The 24,273-nt window shown below is 31.9% G+C and overlaps 5 protein-coding genes across 5 annotated transcripts; 2 read left to right on the top strand and 3 right to left on the bottom strand.

Moving 5' to 3' along the window:
• Window positions 1-7,968: 7,968 nt before the first annotated feature.
• On the bottom strand, window positions 7,969-8,617 carry OCT59_000362 (uncharacterized protein; the record flags this gene model as incomplete). Its single annotated transcript, XM_025311645.1, has 2 exons — window positions 7,969-8,192; window positions 8,266-8,617. 2 exons carry the CDS (start codon window positions 8,615-8,617, stop codon window positions 7,969-7,971), a joined length of 576 nt encoding a protein of 191 aa, XP_025169643.1.
• Window positions 8,618-9,445: 828 nt separating this feature from the next.
• OCT59_000363 (uncharacterized protein) lies at window positions 9,446-10,639 on the bottom strand (the record flags this gene model as incomplete). Its single annotated transcript, XM_066138775.1, has 2 exons — window positions 9,446-10,000; window positions 10,241-10,639. The coding sequence occupies 2 exons, from the start codon at window positions 10,637-10,639 to the stop codon at window positions 9,446-9,448; spliced, it is 954 nt and encodes a 317-aa protein (XP_065988239.1).
• A 7,121-nt stretch (window positions 10,640-17,760) lies between these two features.
• Window positions 17,761-18,024, bottom strand: OCT59_000364 (uncharacterized protein; the record flags this gene model as incomplete). Its single annotated transcript, XM_066138776.1, has 1 exon — window positions 17,761-18,024. The coding sequence occupies one exon, from the start codon at window positions 18,022-18,024 to the stop codon at window positions 17,761-17,763; it is 264 nt and encodes an 87-aa protein (XP_065988240.1).
• Window positions 18,025-20,349: 2,325 nt separating this feature from the next.
• OCT59_000365 (uncharacterized protein) lies at window positions 20,350-21,332 on the top strand (the record flags this gene model as incomplete). The annotated part of the gene is made up of 3 exons (XM_066138777.1): window positions 20,350-20,562; window positions 20,623-20,802; window positions 20,880-21,332. The coding sequence occupies 3 exons, from the start codon at window positions 20,350-20,352 to the stop codon at window positions 21,330-21,332; spliced, it is 846 nt and encodes a 281-aa protein (XP_065988241.1).
• Window positions 21,333-21,361: 29 nt separating this feature from the next.
• OCT59_000366 (uncharacterized protein) lies at window positions 21,362-22,735 on the top strand (the record flags this gene model as incomplete). Its single annotated transcript, XM_025327761.2, has 1 exon — window positions 21,362-22,735. The coding sequence occupies one exon, from the start codon at window positions 21,362-21,364 to the stop codon at window positions 22,733-22,735; it is 1,374 nt and encodes a 457-aa protein (XP_025169645.2).
• Between the last annotated feature and the right edge of the window lie 1,538 nt (window positions 22,736-24,273).

The raw sequence follows: 24,273 nt of genomic DNA on the forward strand, positions 1-24,273 counted from the left end.
AAAGTGAATGGGATAATCGAGCGCACTTCTCTACCTCGTACCCTCTGGGTAGGGATGATTGTGTTATTTTTCATAGTTGATGCACCATAAAATAATCTTGTGTCTGTTCTTATCGCATCATTACCTGGTGATTCAGGCTGGTTTGAACACCTCGAATTATAACAAATGCAATCAACTACGTGGTGTAACTGACAACATTTTCCATCCCGTTTCCAGAATACTTGAGATGAAGTCATGATTGTATGATGACAAACGATTTCAATTTTACTGCGAGTAATAAAATAGTGCACAACATCGTGTAACAATATGTCTAATTATTATCGTAAGGTTTGACAACGTGAATAGCTAGAAACCATAAGTTGACACATTCCCAGAAATTCCGCATTTTGCCCATCATTTCTGTTCTTATATGTTAGCTTATCATCTTCTGCGATATATATCGTCTTACCAATTATGACATACTCCAACTAACACTATCTAGCTCATACCATGGAGCTATTCTATAGATAGTGTAACACAAACGCAGTAACATTTTGAATAAACATAATTCGCTGGCAGGAGATGAACTAAAGGGATGACGCAATTTACCTGGCAACTCTAAGGAAGCATTGGAACAGTAAGATATCTATTTGTTTTTTACGAGATTATTGCTCCTATGGTTTTCGTTATATGGGCTCTCTTCATGCGATCACGTAATTTACTAATCCTTCACTTGATATGAAGAATTCATGAAAATTTCGTGCATGGTAAAAGAATCATATCTCAAGCGCAGTCGTGGTATTACTTTGATAGATGTTTTTATGTAATACATTGTACTAAAAAATACCTAACTTCGAAACAGTGACCCAACTTGTTCATCAATCATCTACAGATGTACACATGAGCATTGAAATTAATTTAACTACGGGTTAAAGTTGTTCATTTCATAGACTGGGCAAGGCTCACACCCATACTACCTATTATTACAAAATAGATTTTCCTACACTAAGTTCGCTGAGATCCCCCTATTCCCTCTGTCATCAATTTACAGAGTTGCCACATCGAACGGGCATTCTCATGGTCGAACGAACGAATGAACGAACAAACGAACAACTAAACGAACAAACAAATAATCAACAACATAATTAACAAACAACATAATCAACGAACAACATACAACAACATTCTTGGTTCACAACATAAATAGCGTTAGTAATATAAAACATTAAACGATATAAAATAAAATTTACTTCTCTAAATTTTCCCTAAATTATATCTACTTTTACCTTTAATTTCAAACTTCGATAGCTCTCGCTACGAATTATTACTTTTCAAAAGCATATATTTAATTCATCTTAAATTTCCATTTTATTCAATTAAAATTAATTAAGCGAACATTAATTAAAGTTTAGGGCGAACCTATTACCTTTAATTAACATTATACTTCATTAACAAATAATTAAATTTAACTTATATTTTTATTGAGTTCTGTGGATGAGAACTGTGGAATTATTTTGAATTCCGTTCTCTCTTTATACAAATTTTATGCTACTTTCTATTCTATCTATATACTATCTTTTATGTTCTTTTACATATTATCTTTGAACTATCTTTCTAATATACTATCTATATTTTAAATACACTATCTTTTAATATGCTATCTTTTATATATATATTATCTTTTATAATATCTTTGTATAATCTTTTTATATTATCTTTTATAATATCTTTGTATAATCTTTTTATATTATCTTTTATAATCTTTTTATATTATTTTATGTTCTTTAATTTTTCTGACATTATTTTATATATTCTTTCAATCCGCTTTATGTGTTTTGCTTATAATCTATCTTTTGTGGCTTATAATTATTCTTTCCAATCGTTCTTATTGTTAAAGATTGCTAAGCCGCAATTGATCGACTCTATTTATCCTATTGGTTCTTTGTCAATCATTTAATAAATATTACATCATGTAGATCATTACTCTTCCTAAATGTTTATCCTTTTCGGCTAATTATTTATCCATCTACGCCAATTCATGATCAATTTGTTCGTTCTTAATATTTGGCAATTACATTTGGTGGTTAAATTTTATCATCTTTTCATGCTTGATATTCGACCGTTTACATTGCCAATATTATACATTCCAGTGAAAGAGGATAACGTACGTACGCTTAGCACTCTTCAGATTAACTTTTCCACTTCGTTCGTGGCTTTAGCCAGTTTCACTAAACCAATACAGGATTTTCTCGTATACTTTTTCCTACACAAATCCATTACTCTAGATTAACAATATAAGAGTATACAAAAATTTCCATTTCCTTTGGATATATTTTACGGGTGATTTCTGGTGTCGAAGGGAGAGGAACAACATAAAATTTGGAAGGGATAAAGATCATGTATCTGTTGTTCACTACCACTCCGTGCATCATAACATAATCACGTGGGTATACTGCATTAATAAAGATATATGGAAACGATGCAGACAATATTTCGTGAAGCACTAATATGTGGAACAGCAATAGGTTTATGTTTCGACCAAAATTTTTGTACAGCAGTATCACTGGTCAAAAACCAATATATCGGGTAGCAGATATGTATCAGATATGTACCCGATATGTGTAGTATTAATGCAGAAAATCGGGTACCCGATATGTGTAAGATATATGTAAATATATATATCATATACATATCGGGTACCGATATGTATATGATATGTAAATGATATGTAGACGATATATATATTTACACATATCTTACACATATCGGGTACCCGATTTTCTGCATTAATACTACACATATCGGGTACATATCTGATACATATCTGCTACCCGATATATTAGTTTTTGACCAGTGTATGATTCTTAGTAACTAATTCTGTAGTCAATGTTCGCTGTTTCTACTCCGTATGCCTATAATATTCTCACCATGTTCCCTATGTCATCATTCTCTTATTCACATTAATCTCCGGTAACCTCTTGATAAATGACAACACATACCGAGATTATTTATGAACAATGATATAAGCGAAATCATAATGTTGATTGACTTCTGATAATTCTTCCTTTGTACCCACTAACTCATAACAAGAGATAAGACCTCGGTTATATTTTTTTCTCTATAGTTGGAGACACAAATAGAGTATAAATATAGAGTAAAAATATAGAGTCTTATCCTTCATAACACAGTTTAGCAATTAATGTTTTTCTTACACAATCGAATGAAAGATTTCACCATGTCATTTACTGCATGAAGTAGGTGTTTATCTTTCATGTAATGCTAAAGCAAGTGCTATTTCCAAAGAATACACTATTGACGTTTGCAATCAGTTGTTATGCAGTATTAGAACTTGCTTAATAAAACGTGTCTTTATTGCATGGGGAATAACGTAAAAAAAGTAAAGCTTACGTACTACTTACGATGTGCTGTACTAATTGACGAGCCATACCCCAAAAATTAGTATAATATTTCAATGTCCACATAGAAAGCGCACAATATAAAAAACTGATGATGTTATACGTGTTCGATTAACGCCGAACAACGGTTGACCAGATAGCACGTGATGCTGATCTAGTAATTATTACTGCGCCAAGTATTACTATTCCACGTGATACTCTAAACTGACCGTCTTGCCCGCTTTTAACAGAGAAGGCCTAGGTTCCTGGGGTGTAGAGTGTCATGTGATAATTACTGCGTCCAATTACCAGTTCTTGTCTCGAAAGAGTAATTCCTTTAGAGTGGATTGTTTGTTCTACCTGAGAAGAAATTTAGTGTAGTTGTAGAAAAAAGAACAAAATGAAATATTATTTGTTATTCACTTACTTTTCCACTAGAGATGATCTGTGAAATGTGTATTATTGAAATTCTCATTGCTTTCGGTATAAGATTGTTCCAGTCCACAAGAAGTACTCGAATTTCGGGACTATGTCAATCCCGTAAACAATATCCCAGTTGCTCATAGGAATTTTTTTGTATATAGATTTTCTTTCCAAGGAAGGCTAAAGCCAAATATGGAACCTAATAATCGTGGATGAAAGGAATAGTCTCCTGCACATGTTAAAAAAATCTTGAGTGTTATAGCTAATTTAATTTACAACAAGATGGCACTACCTGAAAGGTACGAAGTAGAAACTCATGAACTAAATACTAATGGAATAGTTTACTCTGTTTAAGGATGAGGATCTTAGCAATGTAAATAGTCCGTTTACATTATGAAGGAATGCCCTTCAGGTATTTAATCATGAAAGCGAGGTGGATAAATGAGATTAGTAAAACTGTCCTAATTCGTGATGATAAATTGATGGAAACTATCCAAAGAGTACGAAGTAGATAATTTATATCTCTTTTTTAAGTAATCTTCTTTTATTCGATTAATCCACGAATCCTCTAAATAGAATCCTTCATCTGATAAAGCCGTAACTGCTTCTGAACTCAGTAAAACTAGGCTTTCTCAAGAGTCAGTCTATGAAAAAAAACGAAAACAAAGAAACGATGAGTGCGGTACAACTTAACACCAGGACTCTATAAATTTTGTTCTAATATCAAAACATAGGCAGAGTCTACGAAGTAAAATTTCCATTCTGATATTGACTTAGTACTATTAAATATTCTCTCTCCTCACTTTAGTTGAAAAGGATTCATTTAAATAAAAACCAGAACAACCACTCATACGGTTTATTATTTTTTCATTATCGTTGTGTAACAATCATGTCAAATAAGCACCTATATACATTGCGCTCATATGAGGAATAATTGTTGTTCATAATACGTTACCAGAAATGAAATCACTATAACTAAAATAAAAATGATTGATACGTGATCAGTATTATCACATCAGTCCTTCATAATTTTCCTCGTTCCTCGAAAAATCACTTCTTTGAAGGTCCTAATGGACTAAAGATTTTTTTGTATACATTTCCTAATAATCTTCTACAGTAAAGACCACGCAGGTCTTAGGAATTACCTAGAGGATAGTATGAAGTAATGTGTTCCAGAGGAGGCTCTAGGATTAGGAACACATTTCCTAAGACCTTTGCGGGGTAGAGCGACAAGATGCTCTATTCATAGGCTCGAAGAGCAAAATCTATTTCGTAAATATTATGCTTAAAAGATATTTATAAAATATATTATACAACAAACGTAGGCAGATAAATATTACGTCATTTATTATGCAGAAAACATTCCGTAACAAACTACTGATTAGGCTATTCAAGCTATCTTTTTATCCTTGTTCTCAACTATCATTGTTCCAATAGATCATTTCGTTATACTAACCCTCGTTGTCAAAGTGATTGTAATTATACAATGTAACGCCAGAAATTCTCTAATAGGTTCTCGTCGTAATTATATAGTATAATTGTCCATAGAAAGCTCTTAAACAGTAAGCCTCGAATAAAAATAGTAATCCCCCCTTGCATATAAAATCGGGATGGCTAAATTCTGCAGAGAGAATATTGGGTAATCTTAGAGTCACAAAATGGTAACCTATTGAGACACAGTATCTTGGGAAACAAAACACTTACCACAATGGGATTTATTATGAGAAAGATTTTCATTGTATAGAATGAATATCTATCTTTTCCAATATATTCGTATTCTGTTACAAATAGTCCATCATCTTCAGGTAAGATTCATATCTGTGTGGTAGTAACATATTCTCTTGATATCCAACGGCTTCATACAACAGAGGACATGTCTGGGCCGTGCCCACGAAGTGAAACTAAGTTCGTCAAATTCAACTTCTAAACCAAATGCCTATGTTATTTGTTTGAACATCAACTGCCGATAAAGAAATATAGAGACCTCTGCAAGATTTAGATGTTTCCGCTCCTATTATATTTCGTTGTCATTTATTCCAAATAAAAAAAATTTAAAGACGCAATTCCATGCTTATAATTGATCATTTCTGTTATGTAACATACTCGCCCAATGAAATTCAAATGGTCACATGACATGCTGAACAAATATTTAGAGTGTCATGTGGGCTTTTCTCAAAGTGTGTCACGATTGTTGCAACGAGGTCATAATTTTTTTTCTAGAAAGAATATTCACATGACCAACGAAATAGAGTATGGAAAAATTACGTGTACAAATATCTTTATGATTAATGCATCGTAGGATGTAAATCTAAAATCTTTTGATCCTATAATCATATTTTCTTTATTAGTTTGTTGTACTAATGCGTAGCCTACATCGGAAGAAGGGTAGACGAAAATTATCTCATCACGAAGGAACTCTGTTTTAGTAGGGATTCTATCAGAAATGTATGTCTTGGCTAGTTTAACTTAAATATAACATATCCACGATTACCACGTATCTGTTAAATTAGTGTAAGACGAAATAGCTTTGGGACTATAAAAATTATTGCTAAACATTGCCCTGTGAAATTATCTCGTTGTCGAAATAAGATATTTTATTTATCATTAGAGCGTACGTGTGTACATTAATTAGAACGACCAGTTAGAGCTTGCTGTTGTCGACAAATAGTGCACTATTCTTATTTCTGTGTTTGTACTCTATACTAGAAATAGTCTTTGATATTGTTCTCGTATTTGTTATTTGTCCTGATTCTGAGAGAAGTTTCAAAAAAATAAAATGCACGCAAAATATTTGTTCCTGACGAACAAGTTATACTGCTAATGTCTTTCCCTTAAATTCAGAGATTAAGTTACATGGCCATATACATGACTACGTTTCTCTACACAAAGTAATGAAATAATAACCCATATTTAGTTTCGACAGTTGTACTGACTATTCAACATCCATTATTTGTTTTATATTATTCATGACTGATTTTGTTTCTTTTTTGGTAATCTTTAAATAAGGTAACACTATGACCAATTAACTTAGTATACGAAACACCTTCTAAGAACAGAAAGGACGATATTATTAGATTGATTTGTTATCGAAGGTTGCCAAATTTTTCATTGCCTAATATGTACACTGTCACAACACTGGAATAAAATATAGATATTGACCTTAATGGAACCAATTTGTCATCAAAAACTTTGGTTCCGAAAGAACCACCCAGATGATATCCTAAACAATGAAAACATGAATTTGTTAGTTAAATATACAGTGGTGAGCATAATTTTTTGGAAAAAGAAAGAGGCAAAATAGTAAAAAACGTATAAAAAACTGTCTAATATGACCATTTTCTTACATTCGTTATTCCAAATAATTTTGCTCTTCGAGCAGTCTCTGACTGATCACCACTGTAGATAGGGTAATGAAGTAGTAATGATAATCGAAAATCTTGGTATAAAATTTTTTTTAACTATTTTCGATTCCATATTCGCAGTGGACTATTAATTCTTTTTAGTTCATGTTCGAGGAGTCATTTTTCTTTCGCTATACAGAGTCTATGTCACTGGACTAAAACCAACTAAAGCCGAAATAAGAAACCCACGCTTGGAATTTTTTGTTACGTAGAATAGTTGGGTGAGATTCATTGTTAGTAATATGTCGAACACTAACGAAAAAATGATCCCATATTGTACGACCAAAGATGGACCTATCGTATAAACATATTTGGGTGCCCTGATGGTGGTGATTGGAACCTTATAGTGATAATTGATAGACAGTTACACACGCTACTTATATTTGTATTATGAATTTATTTCACATAGGTCGTTCTACCATAATAAAAAGTGTAATAATATTGATATCCGACTATTTTTCGTGAATTGCTAAACATGTCGTCAGTCCTATGTATAAAAGGGATAAAAATGAAATCTTATCATAGAAATTCATCAGTATCATTTTTTGTTTAATGCAAAAACGAATTTTACAGTTATAAACAGTTTTATTATTAAAAATATATATAGATACTCGTTCAGTCGTAGACTATCCAACGGCACAGTTACATGTTAAACATCCAACAATATTCTTTATTACATAGCCACTCTATTAATTATAGTCAAAATGATAATCCCGATGGGTTATTTTATTAAAAATTTTATAACAGATTACATAAAGGTTAAAAAAACATTACAACTCTTCCATATTATATTTCTCTTGATCACTACCATCCTTATCACCGGATGAATAAATCAAATAATCATCAACAATTTCGGTGAGTTCGTTTTCATCATACTGGACTGGTTTAATCCTCTGGCCATCTACAATTTTGTGAAAATCAGAAGCTTCATGCTCATATGATTCGACTTTGTTCTTAAATTCTTTGTCACACGCAGCACACCAATTTTCTTTTCCTGAAGTAGAATTTGTCATGTTAATGAAAACATTATGTTCGATGCACTCGAGGTGTTATCACATATTGTATACCTAGAACAACCATATGGATATCATCTTCGTTTAGATTGCTAAAATGCTCCTTAATTTTTGATATAGCATATCGTATATGTTCTCCGCCAAGTAAGTTCTCAACAGTTTCATCATCATTCTTGAGTCTCTCGAATCTCGTATCATTTTTGGGGATTCGCACAGTCCATATTTGAATGCCAATAGCTGCAATATCTTGATACATCGGTCTTAACTCCCACAGGATTGCTTTTTTAAGATCGTAAATGCTTTCATTCTTATTTATGACAGTCTTGAAAAGACTACCAATACCTAGGTCCTTAACAATACCGTTGAGAGTAATCGTGTCCATTTCTTCGTACATAGGAAGACCCATGTTTAATAAACTTTTTATTTATATCCATTTTATTCAATTTAACTTTTCTCACGAAAAACTGGTTATACGCCAAATTATTTGTTGATTACTGTGTCTAATAAGATAACGATCCTAATTATAGACTAGCATTTAGGCAAGGGTAGTGATCTTCATGATATGATGCGTAGTAGGATCAACTGCGGAGGAGAATATAAGTCAAACTATAAGACTGTGACCCATGGGTCACGATTGCCTTACTTCATTGAAACAGAAAAGAAAGTATGCGGATATCAACTGTGGAAAAGAATACCTGAAGGCGTAAATGAACAAACAGAATTACATTGTAATTGAGTATTTTTGTAAACAAGATGTATCGTGTAGAAACTTTAAATCGAGTTAAAATATATTCTTATTAATAGTGGTTTACTCGTGGCTGAAGGAGACAATAAGTGTAATATAAATGCATTTTTAATGATTAATCCGCTATCAGCACATCAGTCCTTCATAATTTTCCTCGTTCCTCGAAAAATCATAAAGATTTTTTTTTATACATTTCCTAATAATCTTCTACAGTAAAGACCACGCAGGTCTTAGGAATTACCTAGAGGATAGTACGAAGTAATGTGTTCCAGAGGAGGCTTTAGGATTAGGAACACATTTCCTAAGACCTTTGCAGGGTAGAGCGATAAGACGCTCTGTTCATAGGCTTGAAGAGCAAAATCTATTATGTAAAAAAGTCTCAAATGAGAATGGGATTATTTGTACTTAAATGATTCTCCTAAAAAATATATTATACAACAAATGTCAAAATATGTCGTTTATTATACATGAAAACCGTTTCGTAAATAACTACTGATTATAATACTCTTTTTTATCCTTGTCCTCAACTAGTCTATTAAGTGAATTGATTGCAACAGTAAGTGAAGAAATGGCATCAATGAGAGATTTATTACTATTTTCGACAGATACGGAAAGTTTGGTTATACTAGCTAGCATATATTGGTGTTCCGCTAACTGTAAACGTTGTTGTTCTAGTTCTGTGCAATCCTTAAGCAGGTAGTTTGGTCCAGGATAGTTTCTGGTGTTTAGCTTTGATAACGTGATTTTATTCGTAACTATTCCCTTCACACCTTCCCAAGCTTCTCTGTCAAACAGTAAATGAACATGTGCATGGCATGCTTGTGCATACTTATCCCGAGATTGACCTGTCTCCCATCGGCCATAATTGACTGCTATAGAATGAAAATTCAAGCGTTGCCGTTGTTCTATCAGGTCCCTCCAGAACTCGCTTCGTTGTACTAACCCCTCGTTGTCAGTGATTATAGTTAGCTTTATTTCTATTAGGACGGGGCAGTAACAGCAATTCTCTGATGGGTTCTCGTCACAACAATATGATATAATTGTCTATCAAAAGTTCTCGAACGATAAGCTTTGAAGCAAAATAGTAATCGCAAGTTGTTTTCCGGCCGTCATGAGTCGTTACGTTCCCCTTGCATATAAACTCTGGATGGTCAAATTCTGTAGGGAGACCATTGGATGGATGAATATTATGGGATAAAGAGTAAGAGGGATAAACCCTAGAACCACAAAACCGTAGCCTATGGACATCTTGCCCTTCGGACGAAACAGAAACAAAACACTCACCACATTGGGATTTATTATGAGATATATTTTGTTGCATGGGATGAATGCCTTATCTTTCTCAATTTCGTCGTATTCTACTACAAACGGCCCATCTTCTTCAGGTAAAATTTGGGTCCGAATGGAAGTAACGTACTCTCTTGCTATCCTAACTGCTTCATCAAGTCTTGGATTGACCCGAAGATAGACATCATACCACAGCACAGGATCGAGACATATCTGAAACTGAGCATTCTCTTGCAAAAATTTAACTTCCAAGCGGAACGCTTGTGTTAATTTTGGTCGGGCCTCAACTGCTGATAAGAGAAGTGTAGAAGCCTTTGCAAGGTCATCAGGGTCAAGAGTGGTAATTAGTGTAAAATAAGGTGTGTTAGATGTCTCTGGTCCTACTATAGTCGCCATCAAAGTCGGTTAATACAAAAAATAAGAATTCAATAATGATAAATGAAGTTTGCGAAACGAGTCCAACAATACCATACTTATAATTTATTAATCATGAAAGTCTTTTCCAAAAATAAAGAGGAACATCTAGTATGTGAAAAAAACTGTGTTGCACATGTTTGTCATGTGAATAACACATTGTAGATAGTAATTAAACTTTGATCACATCTCTTAAGTTAGTTTTGCGTACACATATGTGCATCAATTTTTTACCTGGAAGGATTCTTCAGAGATTCTCTCCATACAAGTTTGTCTTCTCCGGAATCCAGAATTTTTACGCATGGTCAGCAGACTTCCTCATAAAGAGGATTAATATCTTATACTTTCCAAATAGTAGATCCCAGAAAACAAAAAAAATAATAATTGTATTCATCAAGACCAAATGTATATCTTCATAATTGCCTAGAGGGTATTCCTTCGGAATGTGGTATAGTAAGTGTATTATTTTAGTTTTTCAGTAGACTCTAAAATGAAGAAAAGGTTACTTGATGATTTTTGAATAACTGCATTCTTTAATATAATAAAAATAAAATCTGGACTTCTTTTACCATCACGAAATAAAGACAAATATTTATATATCGTAAAAATTCAATAAATGTCGTGATTAACAGGAGTGTCAGCTATCTTATTCGTTCACAAAAATTAGTGTAACAACAAAAATAGTAGGGTATACTGTATAACACATGTAGTACAAATTATTTTTTCAGTATTGTGAAACTTCCCGTGAAATCTACATAGATAAAACAATAAAACATGTAATGATAATCCGAATATTTATAGTCAAAAAAAAATTGATATTTATTTCGATCAGTCGGAGACTACCCAAAGGGCACAAAAATACCTAGGTATAAACTATCACAAAATTCGTTTATTTTAACATAAATATAAGCTTTTTAACAAGGCGCCTTTGCCAAGAAGCTGACCGTAACTTTGCCAATACTAAACTGTAAGTGACCGGTATAACAGTTATAGAATTGACTAAACTATGGACAACGAATTGTATGACGAAAATATTATAATGAAATGTATAACGAAAACGATATATGCGAAATGTAAAACGAAAACGATATATGCGAAATGTATAACTAAAATAACTACTAAAATTTTACCAACTAGTCCCGATATCCAATGATCTTGAAATTGTCCGATCTTTACAGTAATAACTAGGCGAAATATACCCATCTACCTCGACCAGTTAAACTGCCTTGAGTTCCTCAAGTCCAATGTGGTAAACCCCATCTTTGAGACTATGAACCTAGGTTCCTAGAACCTCCTCTAGAAACACATTACGAAGTATACCCTCTAGGCATTTCCTAAGACTATTGCGTGGTTGAGCAGTAAGGCTCTCATGTTATTACTGTGGTCTTTACTGTAGAAGATTATTAGGAAATGTATACAAAAAAAATCTTTATGATTTTTCGAGGAACGAGGAAAATTATGAAGGACAAACTTCTATGACAAGAAACATCAAACATACGAGAAGAAATCAGTCCAAAGGACACGCTGCGCAGCTTGATTTCATACTAAGGATTTTTTTTTGTTTAATTTTATTTTTTTTCGTCATTAAAAAAACTACTAACTGATGGTTACATAAATTATGCATACTGGCAATCATAACACCAGATGAAAAAATATGCTTGGAATGTTACATAGCTGCAATCCGAGCGAAATCATCATTTGAGATGGGAAATTGTTTTAATGTTAGTCTATTTTTCATTTTCACCTATAGTCATTATCAGAGATAAGATAATATGATTCAGGTAACTGGGCCACAACCTATTGTATCTCGTGACTTACTAATATAATAACAATAATTTCGCTCATATGTGAAACAAGTTTAATCGTTATACTAAATATCACTAGTTATAATAATAAGAATACGATACCGTCATATTTTAATTCTTACTTCAACGTACATACAATATAAAATAAGCAAGAAAACAGTTCAAGAAAGGAATGACATGCAATAACTTTGTATATAATGTTAGCATCAGCCTTTCTCTGGATTACAACACAGGATAAGAACAATAAATACTGCTACTAGTAATAAAAAATACTTGTGTGGCATTTGCGGACAGATATCTTCATACATAACATCATTAATATTGGACCTATTAACAGAAACAATTACAAGTTGAAATGCTATTACGTGATTGTAAATATAGATGCAAAGTTAATGACATACCTTCGAAGAGAATGTACGATATTATTTAGCAATTAAGCACAGTATACACTGCATTCATTAGCTGATAAAAATAGTCCCTCTGTAATTATTATTGTCTGCTATTGCTGATGTCCCTTCAGAATATAATAAATAATAGCTACATCGTATACCACATAATTGCTTCGTTACAATCAATTTCTTTAGGGAACTCCGTTCTAATGTCGACTTAAACCTAATATTCGAAAGGTGTACGAGTTTTGTCACAATATAATTAAATAAATGTTAGAGTAAAATACTTACATGTGTATTTTTTCGCAATAACATGATCTTCATTGTTAATTCAACTTACTACTTATTGATCCTGAGTTTAAACTATAATTATGTTCTCCAAACAATTAAAACATTACATGGATAAAAAATGTGCTCCTTTCTCTGGAAGTATTTATTGCACAGATCAAAGATATAAATCCCAAAAGGGATTCGCTTCATGAACATCATTCAACGTAAAAAACACTTCATGGCAGTGTTCGGAAATGACCTGGTCATTTGACCATTTTTCAGATTAGGAGTCATTTGGTCAAATGACACCCCATCATTTGGCATTTGGCATTTGAATTATTCGCGAAATGACAAATGCCAAATGATTGGGTATCATTTGACTGTCATTTGCGTCCTTTGTCATTTGGTCATTTGTCATTAAAATATTTAAAGATTATTGGACAATTTATAATCACGTGATGTACAAAAAAGGAAGGACGTAATCGAAATAATCACAAACAGAATCAATTTCACCAAATTATTTATTTTTTACTGTAATCTGAAAATAATAAATAACACAACCATAATTATTAAAGTGATAATATCTGATATGTTATTTATTATATATAATTTTATTATATAATTATATGCATAAATAAATATTATGGCCATCTTATGATTAAATAAAGACAACAATTATATATAAAAATGGTGAAAAATGGGATCCACTACATGTGTTACAATTAAATATTTTATTGCAAAATCAATTAACTTTTATCTGTGTGGATAAAATGATCATTAGTGAAATAATTATAAGTGAAATAATCCTGTCTATAATAATATTATTAACAAATAATAACCTGTAAAATAATAACAAAATCACGTGATTAAAAAATCTTTACTACTATTGGAACTTTTTTGATTATATATATTAAACCAATTTTGTTTTAATATTTTTGTTTTCTTAATTAAAATAAACAAAATAATTAATAAAAATTCTCAGAATATTTAATATTTTTCAAATGAATTAAATGACAGGTCATTTGAGTTGCAAATGACAAATGACAAATGACTTGTCATTTGAGTCATTTGTTCATTTCAAGTCATTTGCCGAACACTGCTTCGTGGACCACATACTACAATCTGTTATCCATAATACCGTTTTACAATAAATATTGCGGAAAAGTTATTCTTTTTAGTTGACTCCTGAGTTATGAAATAACAATAATCTGCTTCAGCTACATATGATCATTCTACCTACTTCCTCCAAAAAAATCGACCACTTATATTATTCAAATTCTTTTACAACTCAGCTTCATTTTTTTAACATCATCTGGTAAGGTTAACTGATTCAGTTTGGTTCTCACACAAATTTTTCAAATTGAATTATTTTTACGCCATGTCTTGTAATACAAAAATTGCCCAGTTGTGAGATCGTGACCCAGGGGTCACAGTTGCCTTATTTCGAACTCGTATAACATGTAGTACAAGAATGCAGTATAACTGGGGTAACTCTATGACACAAAAACTTGTATTACGAATTTTTTAAATTTTGAATTATGTTACTACGCCATCGGTGATAGCAATAATCGAAAGTAAGTCTCTTATGTTGATGGAGAAGATTAAGGAAAACAATACATCTCATTGAGTTTTTACGTAAGGAATACGACTTCAGGACTAACATTTTCTGAGGGATTTCAAGATGACAGGAGGAGTATATGCTTGATACAAAACCGTGAAATTTTTTGGTAACTACGGAGAACTTAATTGGAATAAAATATGATTTTCACACGTTAATGTATCTGAACATGATCGGTAAGTTGTTATCTCATATCAATAGATGGACACGACATATATTCTAAAATGTGGCTTTGGCCAGTATCACTAATTTATTATTAATAATTGGAATACACTGAGTAGTTTTGATAATGATTGCTATGAGCTATATATATAAGCAATCCAACTTGTATGAATTGTATAGTAGACAGATCAGAAGGATAATGCCAATCTTTACTAACAGACAGTACTACGTATAGTCGTATTTAGTATCCCGGTGTATTTGATAATAGAATACTCAAAAAACATGTCACGTTGCTTCGCAATGCCCTAAACATTTTTAAAATCCTACATATAGTAGAGAAGCTCCGTTAAATAAAGATCAATAGTTCCAGATTTGAAATACTTGTAGAGTTTTTTGATTTTATCACATGTATACATCTTTCTTGATATGAATAGCTAACAAGAAAATTGTTTAGTTGACGATGAGGACTTGATCTCAGAAATTAGTATGAAATTAAAGGTAACACAAGTATTATAATTGTATCTGCCGTAATTTCATCAGCCATGATTCATCGAAAAAACTAACACATTGTAGATTGTAAATCCAAATCTTTGATCACGTCTCTTAAGTTAGTTTGCGTACACATATGTGCATTTTTTACCTGGAAGGAATTCTTTCAGAAATTAACGGCATCAGTTAGTGTTACTTAGATATACCATAACACGCTCATCATGTTTCTACCGATTGATGTGAGACAGAAGCAGTAAAATTATAGCTAAACTGTTTCCTCAGATATGCTTGATGTTGTCGAAAATAAGGATATTTCATTTAACATCACTAGTGAATAGTGATACACGGTATGTGAAGTCCACAAAGTTCTTCAGAAGGACTAGTATAACAGGCAGAACCATATAGGCATGTGTGCTGATTACTGTTACCGATAAACTGGCGCCTTTCCTATTTCTGTGTTGTAATGTATCATATGGAGGATAAATAACAGTATGTGAGATAATATTTTGCATAACAACAGACTAGTGATCTTTATGCAAATCCAATCTTCTGATATATACATTAAAAATACTCTAGGCATGCCTACGAAGTAGATGATTTCAAACAAAAAATGCACGAATGTATTTCTGTCGATTATTAGAAAGCTTCGTTACATTATGTGAAATATTTCTTTCCATATATTATCTATTAACGAACAAGTAGCTTAACATACCTGATCACGTTTCTATACCAGAGAGTTTAGAGAAAAAATAATTATGTTTGTTTCGACAGATATACTACTCTGGTGATCTCGGTAATCTATACGTGAGATACACAGTGTCTAATTTCATTCGAACATGAATCAACTTCTAAGAATAGAGAGGAAGACATTATTATTGATTTCGTATTCATTCTTGAAAGCGATATTTTTCAATTTTTAATATCGCATAGTATCTTATATTGAACATAAACACACTACCCCTCCATAATTTTCCTCATTCCTCGAAAAATCATGGAGAATTTTTTGTAGCATTAGTCTATTATTCATCTACGTAATTAATAATGTATGTGAATAGTAAAAACGTTACCCAGTATTAGGAACACATTACGAAGTAATGCCCTCCAGACATTTCCTAAAACATTTGAGCGTGGTTGAGCGGCAAGACGCTCAGGTACGAGGTAGAGTAAAATGCGATATTAACCTGAAAGGAAAACCAATATAATTTGATGCTGCTTTCCCTCTCTAATACAAATTAATTAGTCAAGAACCTTGGTTACGTGATCAACAGAGCTCGTCTCTATTCCAACAATAGTATGGATATTTCTCGATATTTTTGTTTTCGTTCTCATTTGAGATATAATTTGAATGTTTACATAGAGTATTACCCAAAAACACATCGAACGACTAATAACTGTTCTCAATCATTAGCTCGAGTTGCATATCTTCGATGCAGTATTATCCTTCTCAATGTGATTTTCTTCGATTCAGTAAGAATGATCCAAATAATATCACTAAATAACTAGATATTGTATTTGTTAGTTAAATATCGATAGGGTAATGACAAACGAAAAAATCTTGATATAAAAATTACCCATATGTTATTTAGACATTTCGTATTTTCAGTGGAAATACTATATATATTTTTGGCTCCTATTTGAGAAGACGTGTTCTTTCACTCTTTACGAAGTCTTCGTCACTAGACTTGAATTCATTTATAGGAGAAATAATTATTCCATGCGTGATTTTTTTTTACGTGGAATATGGGTAAATATGTCGAATGCTCTTATTGTGATTCGATTTTGTACGACCAAAGATAGTTGATGATTGGATATCTATTATTATACTAGTTTGGCTAAAGTGTAGGTTACACATAACTTATTGCTACGGTATTTTTACATGAATGAGTGGTTAAATGAATTGACGAGTCTTGGTTTTATATTTACGAAATGTTATTCCACAAAGTTATGCAATGTTCAGTTCGGATAGAACCAAAGGAAGAATATTACTTGCTATCCTGTAGCATTTATAGGCGTACTTGAACTGTGTTGCATCTACACTCAAATCTTTCAGCATAAAAAGCGTAGACGTAATATATTTCGAGATCATCTACAATAAACATCAGTAATAGAGTAAGTAAAAGTCCACATATATTATTCGTAAAAGGAAAAAAATTTGCTACTTCATCTCTTTATACTGTCAAAAATACATTTCCTGTGAGATAGGAATAAGTTTGTTTTTGTTAACATTCTTTTAATATATTGCAAGGACGGATAATCGCATACTGTTTATCATCGAAGTCAATAAATATCAGACCTCCTGACGAAGATAATATCCTAGGATCATTCTAGCCGAAGTAAATATTCTATTTCCTTTCAGGTTAACTATCGTTACTATTCATTATAATATTTTTTGTATTTACCGATTATCTTTAAAATATTAGAAATCAGTTCAATACAAGATGATGAATTTTGTACGGCTCTTGTTGAAGAAGAAACTGATATTTTGTTTTCTGATGTTTGTACCAATGAAGAGGAAAAACTATGGGAATGTGGAATCATTCCGTATATTTTCAATGATAATGTATCTGAAGAACTTAAAGACATTATAAAGGAAGCAATGAAAAGGATCGCCAAAGTATCTATCATAAGATTCATAGAGATAACAGACAAAAGTGATTACATCAAAATTATTGATGGAGGGAGATTTGCTTCCTACGTGGGTAGGAAGGAAGGCAAACAGGTTCAGATTTATTAATTTTATATTCTGTCAATATACCATTTGTTGTCTCCCATTTTTATTTCATTTCGCAATTATACAGGAATTATATGTTTCTATGGATAAAAGAAGTGGCCATATCTTATAGGCAGTTCTATGCATGAACTGATGCATGTGCTCGGATTTCATCATGAGCACTGTCGTCCAGATCGGGATCAATTTTTGAAAGTTAGAAGCAATACCAAAAATTATAAGAAACGGCCAGCATCGGATACTGTCTGTTATGGTCCGTATGATCCCAAATCTATTATGCATTACCCTCTAGGTCCAGATATGACTTCAAAACAAAAAATAAATGCTAAAATAGGTTTGCATATGACTCTTTCTATTTATTTATACTACTTCGCATAATAACATTTTCTTACAACTCAGGTCAACGGGATAGTTTAAGTGCTGGTGATATAAATGCGCTCAGTAATCTTTATTCTTACACAACTAAGTTACGTTTAATACTAAACAAGGATACATCCTATAGGCAATGCTACAATAAACAAAATATATACAAAAAGTAAGGAGGTCTTAGAACGCACCTTTGGTGGTCTCACTTGTTCCTAACTAAGGTTGCTTGTCTAAACCTCTTCAAAATCCTACGATTAGTTTCATCAAAATTTTACTATAGATTTATTATAGTTTCGGCAGAGTTTCAGCAGTTTCGGCATTTATAATAAGTTTCGGCAGTTTCGCCTTTCTCCAAAGTTTCGCCAATTTTAATATAACTTTAATATAGTTTCGGCAGAATTTCGCTTTTCGGCGAAACGCCATCTTGCCTAAACACCTAGGTTTCGGCAAGCAACCTTATTCCTAACAGTATATACGAAACGTAAAAAAGTCTCTACAACCTGTTACGCAATATTAGGTATCTGTAGATTCCATTTTTCTACACATCATTGCGAAGTACCACTTAAGAAAACCATAGTTTTTATATAGAATTTATCAAAATGTACCAGGATGTGGCACGACTTTTTTTTTTATATTTTTTACTCAAGATAATTATCTCAGCTTTAATAAAAGGTGCATTATTACAGATATCCAACTATTTTTTGTATTAATTAGATATTTTGTGAGTCCATAATCACATAACTATAAAGACATATGCCATAATAGCGATATATCGTATAAAAAGAGGAAAAACAAAACCAAAACTATGTCATCATTTTTTTCGTTTAATAGGAGAAGCCCTTTGGATATTTAGGCGAAACCAGAGATGTGCTTTATTACTTGCCAATTTGTGAGATGCTATAGCTAATATAATAATAAAAAAATACTAGACACTCTGCACACGAGATTAATAATACACTTCTCAGTGGATCGACTGCGGAGAAGAATACTAGTGGACGACGGATATCCACTGCGGATAAGAATATAAATGGAAACAACAAGACCGTGACCCGTAGGTCACGATTGCCTTACTTCAAGTAATCTAATTGAAACAGATATGGTGATAACGTTGACAAACAGGATTAAATCGAATGTATAATTTTCTATTCAGTCGTAGACTGCCCAAAGGCAGGGTTGGGAATTGTACTAGTACAGTACTAGTACAGTATAGTACAGTACTAAGTACTGTACTTGTACTTGAAAATTTAGTACAAATACAATTTTAGTACATACTATTAATAAATTTTATTGGTTAATTTTATAAATATAAACAATATTAATCACATGATATCTACCTAAAATGGTTAAATTATATCCTAAAAAGTAATAATTGTATTAGTACAGTATACTTAGTACTTGTACGAAATTTTTGCTAGTACAGTACGTACTAGAATTTTGCTAGTACAGGTGTACTACCACAACCCTGCCCAAAGGGCACATGTTCAGTCACTTGATGGTATAACTAATAATAAAAGTACATATCAAAACTTTAAAATCGTGTTAAAACATATTCTTTATTGATAGTGGGTTTACTTGCGACTGAAGGATATGAATGCATTTTTACTAGTACTAATGATCAAAAAATAATATGCAATAACTCTCCCAATTTTTTAAAAAAGACTAGCTATAATAATTTTTCGAATACCATATCCGCCGATCTGCAGAATGGAAGGAATGCACCATATATATGGTCATCTAATGACGATCAGTACCAGGTTTATAATTTGGGAAATTAAACACGTAAACCATATAAATAAACCCGTGAACCATATAAATAAACACGTGAAGATTATCACTAATAATTGAAAAAAATCTTATTTTCAACAATGGAAATAATATCCGATAGAGAAAATATTACTGACCAAGAAAATATTGACGAATTTCAAATTGAAGAAGTTTCCACTTATCCAATAAACAATAATATTTTGTATCGTGAACGTGTAAATAAAGTCACTAAACGTAGCTTCAACTATGTAATTATAAAAGAAGGTGTTTATCCTAATGGAACTCAAACTGGACCAAAGAGTCTACAAGATTCAGTAATTTGTAGTAGTACCAGCAACAACAAATGAAAAAAAAGACCAGTTCAACAATATAAGATTCCACATGGTTATATTGTAGAAACAACTTGGGGACGTGCATCCAAAAAGAAGACTATTCGTTGTGAAATTGATTATATTAATGAAATACCACAATTTCGTATTAAATATGGCTCCAACTTTCAATATGTTGTTTTTTTGAGCAAATCTCCATCTGATGCAGCATATAATTATGAGAGAGTATGTACTATATAAATTTTTTACTATATAATACTAATTATTAATTAATTGCAGGTATTATTCCTTGCATTTTTCAGGCTTTAAAACCAGAAACAAAAGCTACTCTTTCAGGTCCTCTTGTGTTTGGATTACAATTAAAAAGTGTAAAAAAAGCACGTGAATCCAGGAAAAGAGGCAATTTAATTAAACCAGCCATCAATTGTACTTCATCAACGCTTGAAAAACGTGCAAAAAAAATTGCATCAAAAGTGCGGGCTAGTTTTAATAATGATATCAAAGGAGTTTATCACCAATCTGACGAAATTGTATTAAAATCAGTTGAATTTTCAGTTAATAAACTGGATTTTCAATTAGATTATGAAGAAGGTGAAAATCAAATGGAAAAAGGTCATCAACTTCAATCTATAGTGAAAGCTATAGATCAAGGACAAATACCAAGAGATTCTTATCGAGATTTAGCTGCTGCAAGCATCATTTACCACGTGAAAATACTGTTTCTAATGAGCAAATTGCAATTACCAAACATATGAATAAAATAATTAAATTTTCGTTGGTGAATATGAAAGATAAAAATGAATTAAATAATATTACATCTCAAGAACCAGATATTACGAACCCTGAGATTGTACAAGAAGTTATTAATACTATGGGATTAGGAATTCGTCGTAGTGCAAAAGATATTTTGGTCTATCTAATTCCTCAATTGCAAAAACAGCAGATCTTAAAATCATCAGATCCAATTATACATCTGCGTGTTTCTGGAGATGGTAGAAACGTTGGACGGAAGATCAAACATGTCATGGTGACATTTATGATTTTAAACCATGAAAATCGACATCACCATGCAGATTATCATTACACTGTGGCGTTATATCCTGGTACTGAAAAATATGATACGCTTAAATTTATGTTAAGTCTCTTTATTAATGAACTAAAATCATTCAAAGAAAATGGGTTAGAAGTCTCAGGAATTTTGTGGAAATTTGAACTATACTTCAGTTCCGATTGGAAATTTTTGGCTATTTGTCTTGGATTAAATGGCCCTACTGCAAACTATTTTTGCCCCTGGTGCTGTTGTTCAAAGAATCAAATTGGAGATTTGAATAAAAATTGGTGTATTGAAAAAAGTATAGATCAACTTATAACAAACTATAATGAAATCAACGGACATATTAATCCTCCTCTCTTTAGTATGATTCCAATAGAAAACATAATCTTTGATGAATTACATGCTCTCTTACGAATTACTGATAGACTCTGGGAATTGATGCTTGCAGAAATCCAAGAAAATGGTTTGTTTAATGATCTGACACGAAGTGTTATTTTGGGTGAAATGCAAAGATTAAAAGTGTCTTTTCACTTCTGGGAAGATGAAAAATCTCACATTTGGAAATATACATCTCTTATGGGAGATGACAAAAAAACTGTTTTGCAGTTTTTTAATTTAAAATTACTCTTCAAACCTTCTCGTGCAGAATTAATTCGTAAGCTTTGGGATGGATTTTATGAATTGTATTGTGCCCTCCGAAATAAAAATACAGATCCAGCACAATTAAAGCAGCAATCTCTTGAGTGGTTATCTCTGTTTCTCACTCCATCACAAGGAAATCCTTCTCGTCCAAAAATATATGTTCGAGGATTATATATGCCAAATCAGATAACCCCTTATATGCATGCATTGGTTTATCACGGGTGGGAACTTTTAGAAAAGCATAAAAGATGGGGTTTTAAAGCATTTTCTTGTTCTGCTGTTGAGAAAAAGAACCATAATCAAGTCTCTACTTTTTTTCGTAAAACACTCAAAAATGGTGGTGATTTGCTTAAACGAAAATCCGCAATACAGGAGATAATAGAATATGAAAATAGATCACTTTATTTTAATTACAATGTATTATCCAAATCTCCAAAAGTTAAGAGAATTCGCATTAAATAAAAAGAACAATTATATTTTATTAATTAATTTTATTTAATAAATACTTTTATTTATTTAGGCGCATTTTTGTATTTGGTTAGTTATTGTAGTTAATTAATATATTGCAATAAATTTTTATTAACGTGTTTTACCAATTTCAATTTTTTTTTTTTTTTTTTTACTCTAATAAGTGATAGAGTAAATACTATATGTCTATAACTATAATACAAAGGATTGTGAAATATAAAAATTGAAATATATATACCCTGCTGTACATAAATTTCCGTTAATTTCTCTTGATACACGTTTTTTCCATTCCACTAAAATTTCTCCACGCGAAAATTTTGGCCGCCTAGTTTTCTTGTAATTTTTAGATTGTTGATGAATCAATTGCTCAAGAGGATCTATTTCTTCTGATTGATCATGTGAATTAGAATTCCACGGAGTAGGATTCAAACATACAATATACGTTTCTTGTTTTTGCGAATAACCTTTTTTTCCCCATTGATCAGAATTCAAAATTTCACTTAAAATTTGATATGCACTATCACCATGAAAGATACATTTGTAATTTCCTTTTGCTTTAGAATAATAATGAATATGCCCGGAAAAAATGGAAAAAAAAATACTTTCAGGACATGGTATAGATACCAACTTCTTTCCCATAGACCTAAAATTTAAAACCAATTTTTTGTGTATCTCCATCACCAAAATTTCTTTAAATTCGGAAATTGTATTAGCAGGCACATCATCAAGACCTTGGCGTTGATTATATTTTTTAATTACCCTAGTGTGTTGTGTTAAGCCTCGCGAACTTTTGAATTGTCTTCCACAAGTGGAACACAGAAAGAAGTTACTTGGTGGAGGAGTATGGGGAGGAGTATGAGGAACCGTTATCATGCTGATGGGTAAAAGAGTGAACGGCTGTTGATGAATAAAAAGTTAATAAATTTGACTATATAATTAATTAGTTTCATATTTACTATTAGAAAAAGCTGGTTTTTAAATACTAGTACCGTAACTATATAAAACTTTACAAACAAAACGCGTCCAGCTCTTATAAAATGTATAAATGCAGTTCTTCTTCGTTAAACTCTATGAAAAGAGATATTTGTAAGTTATTTTCAATAAAAGTTTTGACTTATAATCACACAGCTTTATCATTTTCTTCACCTTCAGAATCCAATGGGTTTTTGCCAAATCTAATGGGTATTTTTTTTTTATTAGGGTGTTTTGAGGTGTTTACGAGGTATTCTTAGGTATTTAGACGAGGATCAACACGTTTATTGACCAATAAAATTTGAAAATTTGTCGCACATGAATTCCTAAATAGGGTCCAAAATCTGCAGATCGGCGGATATGCACAATATGATAGGATCAGCGGATAATAATAAAAACTTAACTATGAGACCGTGACCCAAAGGTCACACTTGGCTTATATCAATAAGTAAAATAGCTGGGAACAAACCACTTCGCTAACTACGTTCAGTTTATTTGCAATGTTCATTTGGGATGTTCATTTGAAATCGTTGGTATTCATTCTGACCTGGGACGCCACA

This window comes from Rhizophagus irregularis, chromosome 1 (assembly GCF_026210795.1).
Source record: "Rhizophagus irregularis chromosome 1, complete sequence".
Taxonomy (NCBI): Eukaryota; Fungi; Glomeromycota; class Glomeromycetes; order Glomerales; family Glomeraceae; genus Rhizophagus; species Rhizophagus irregularis.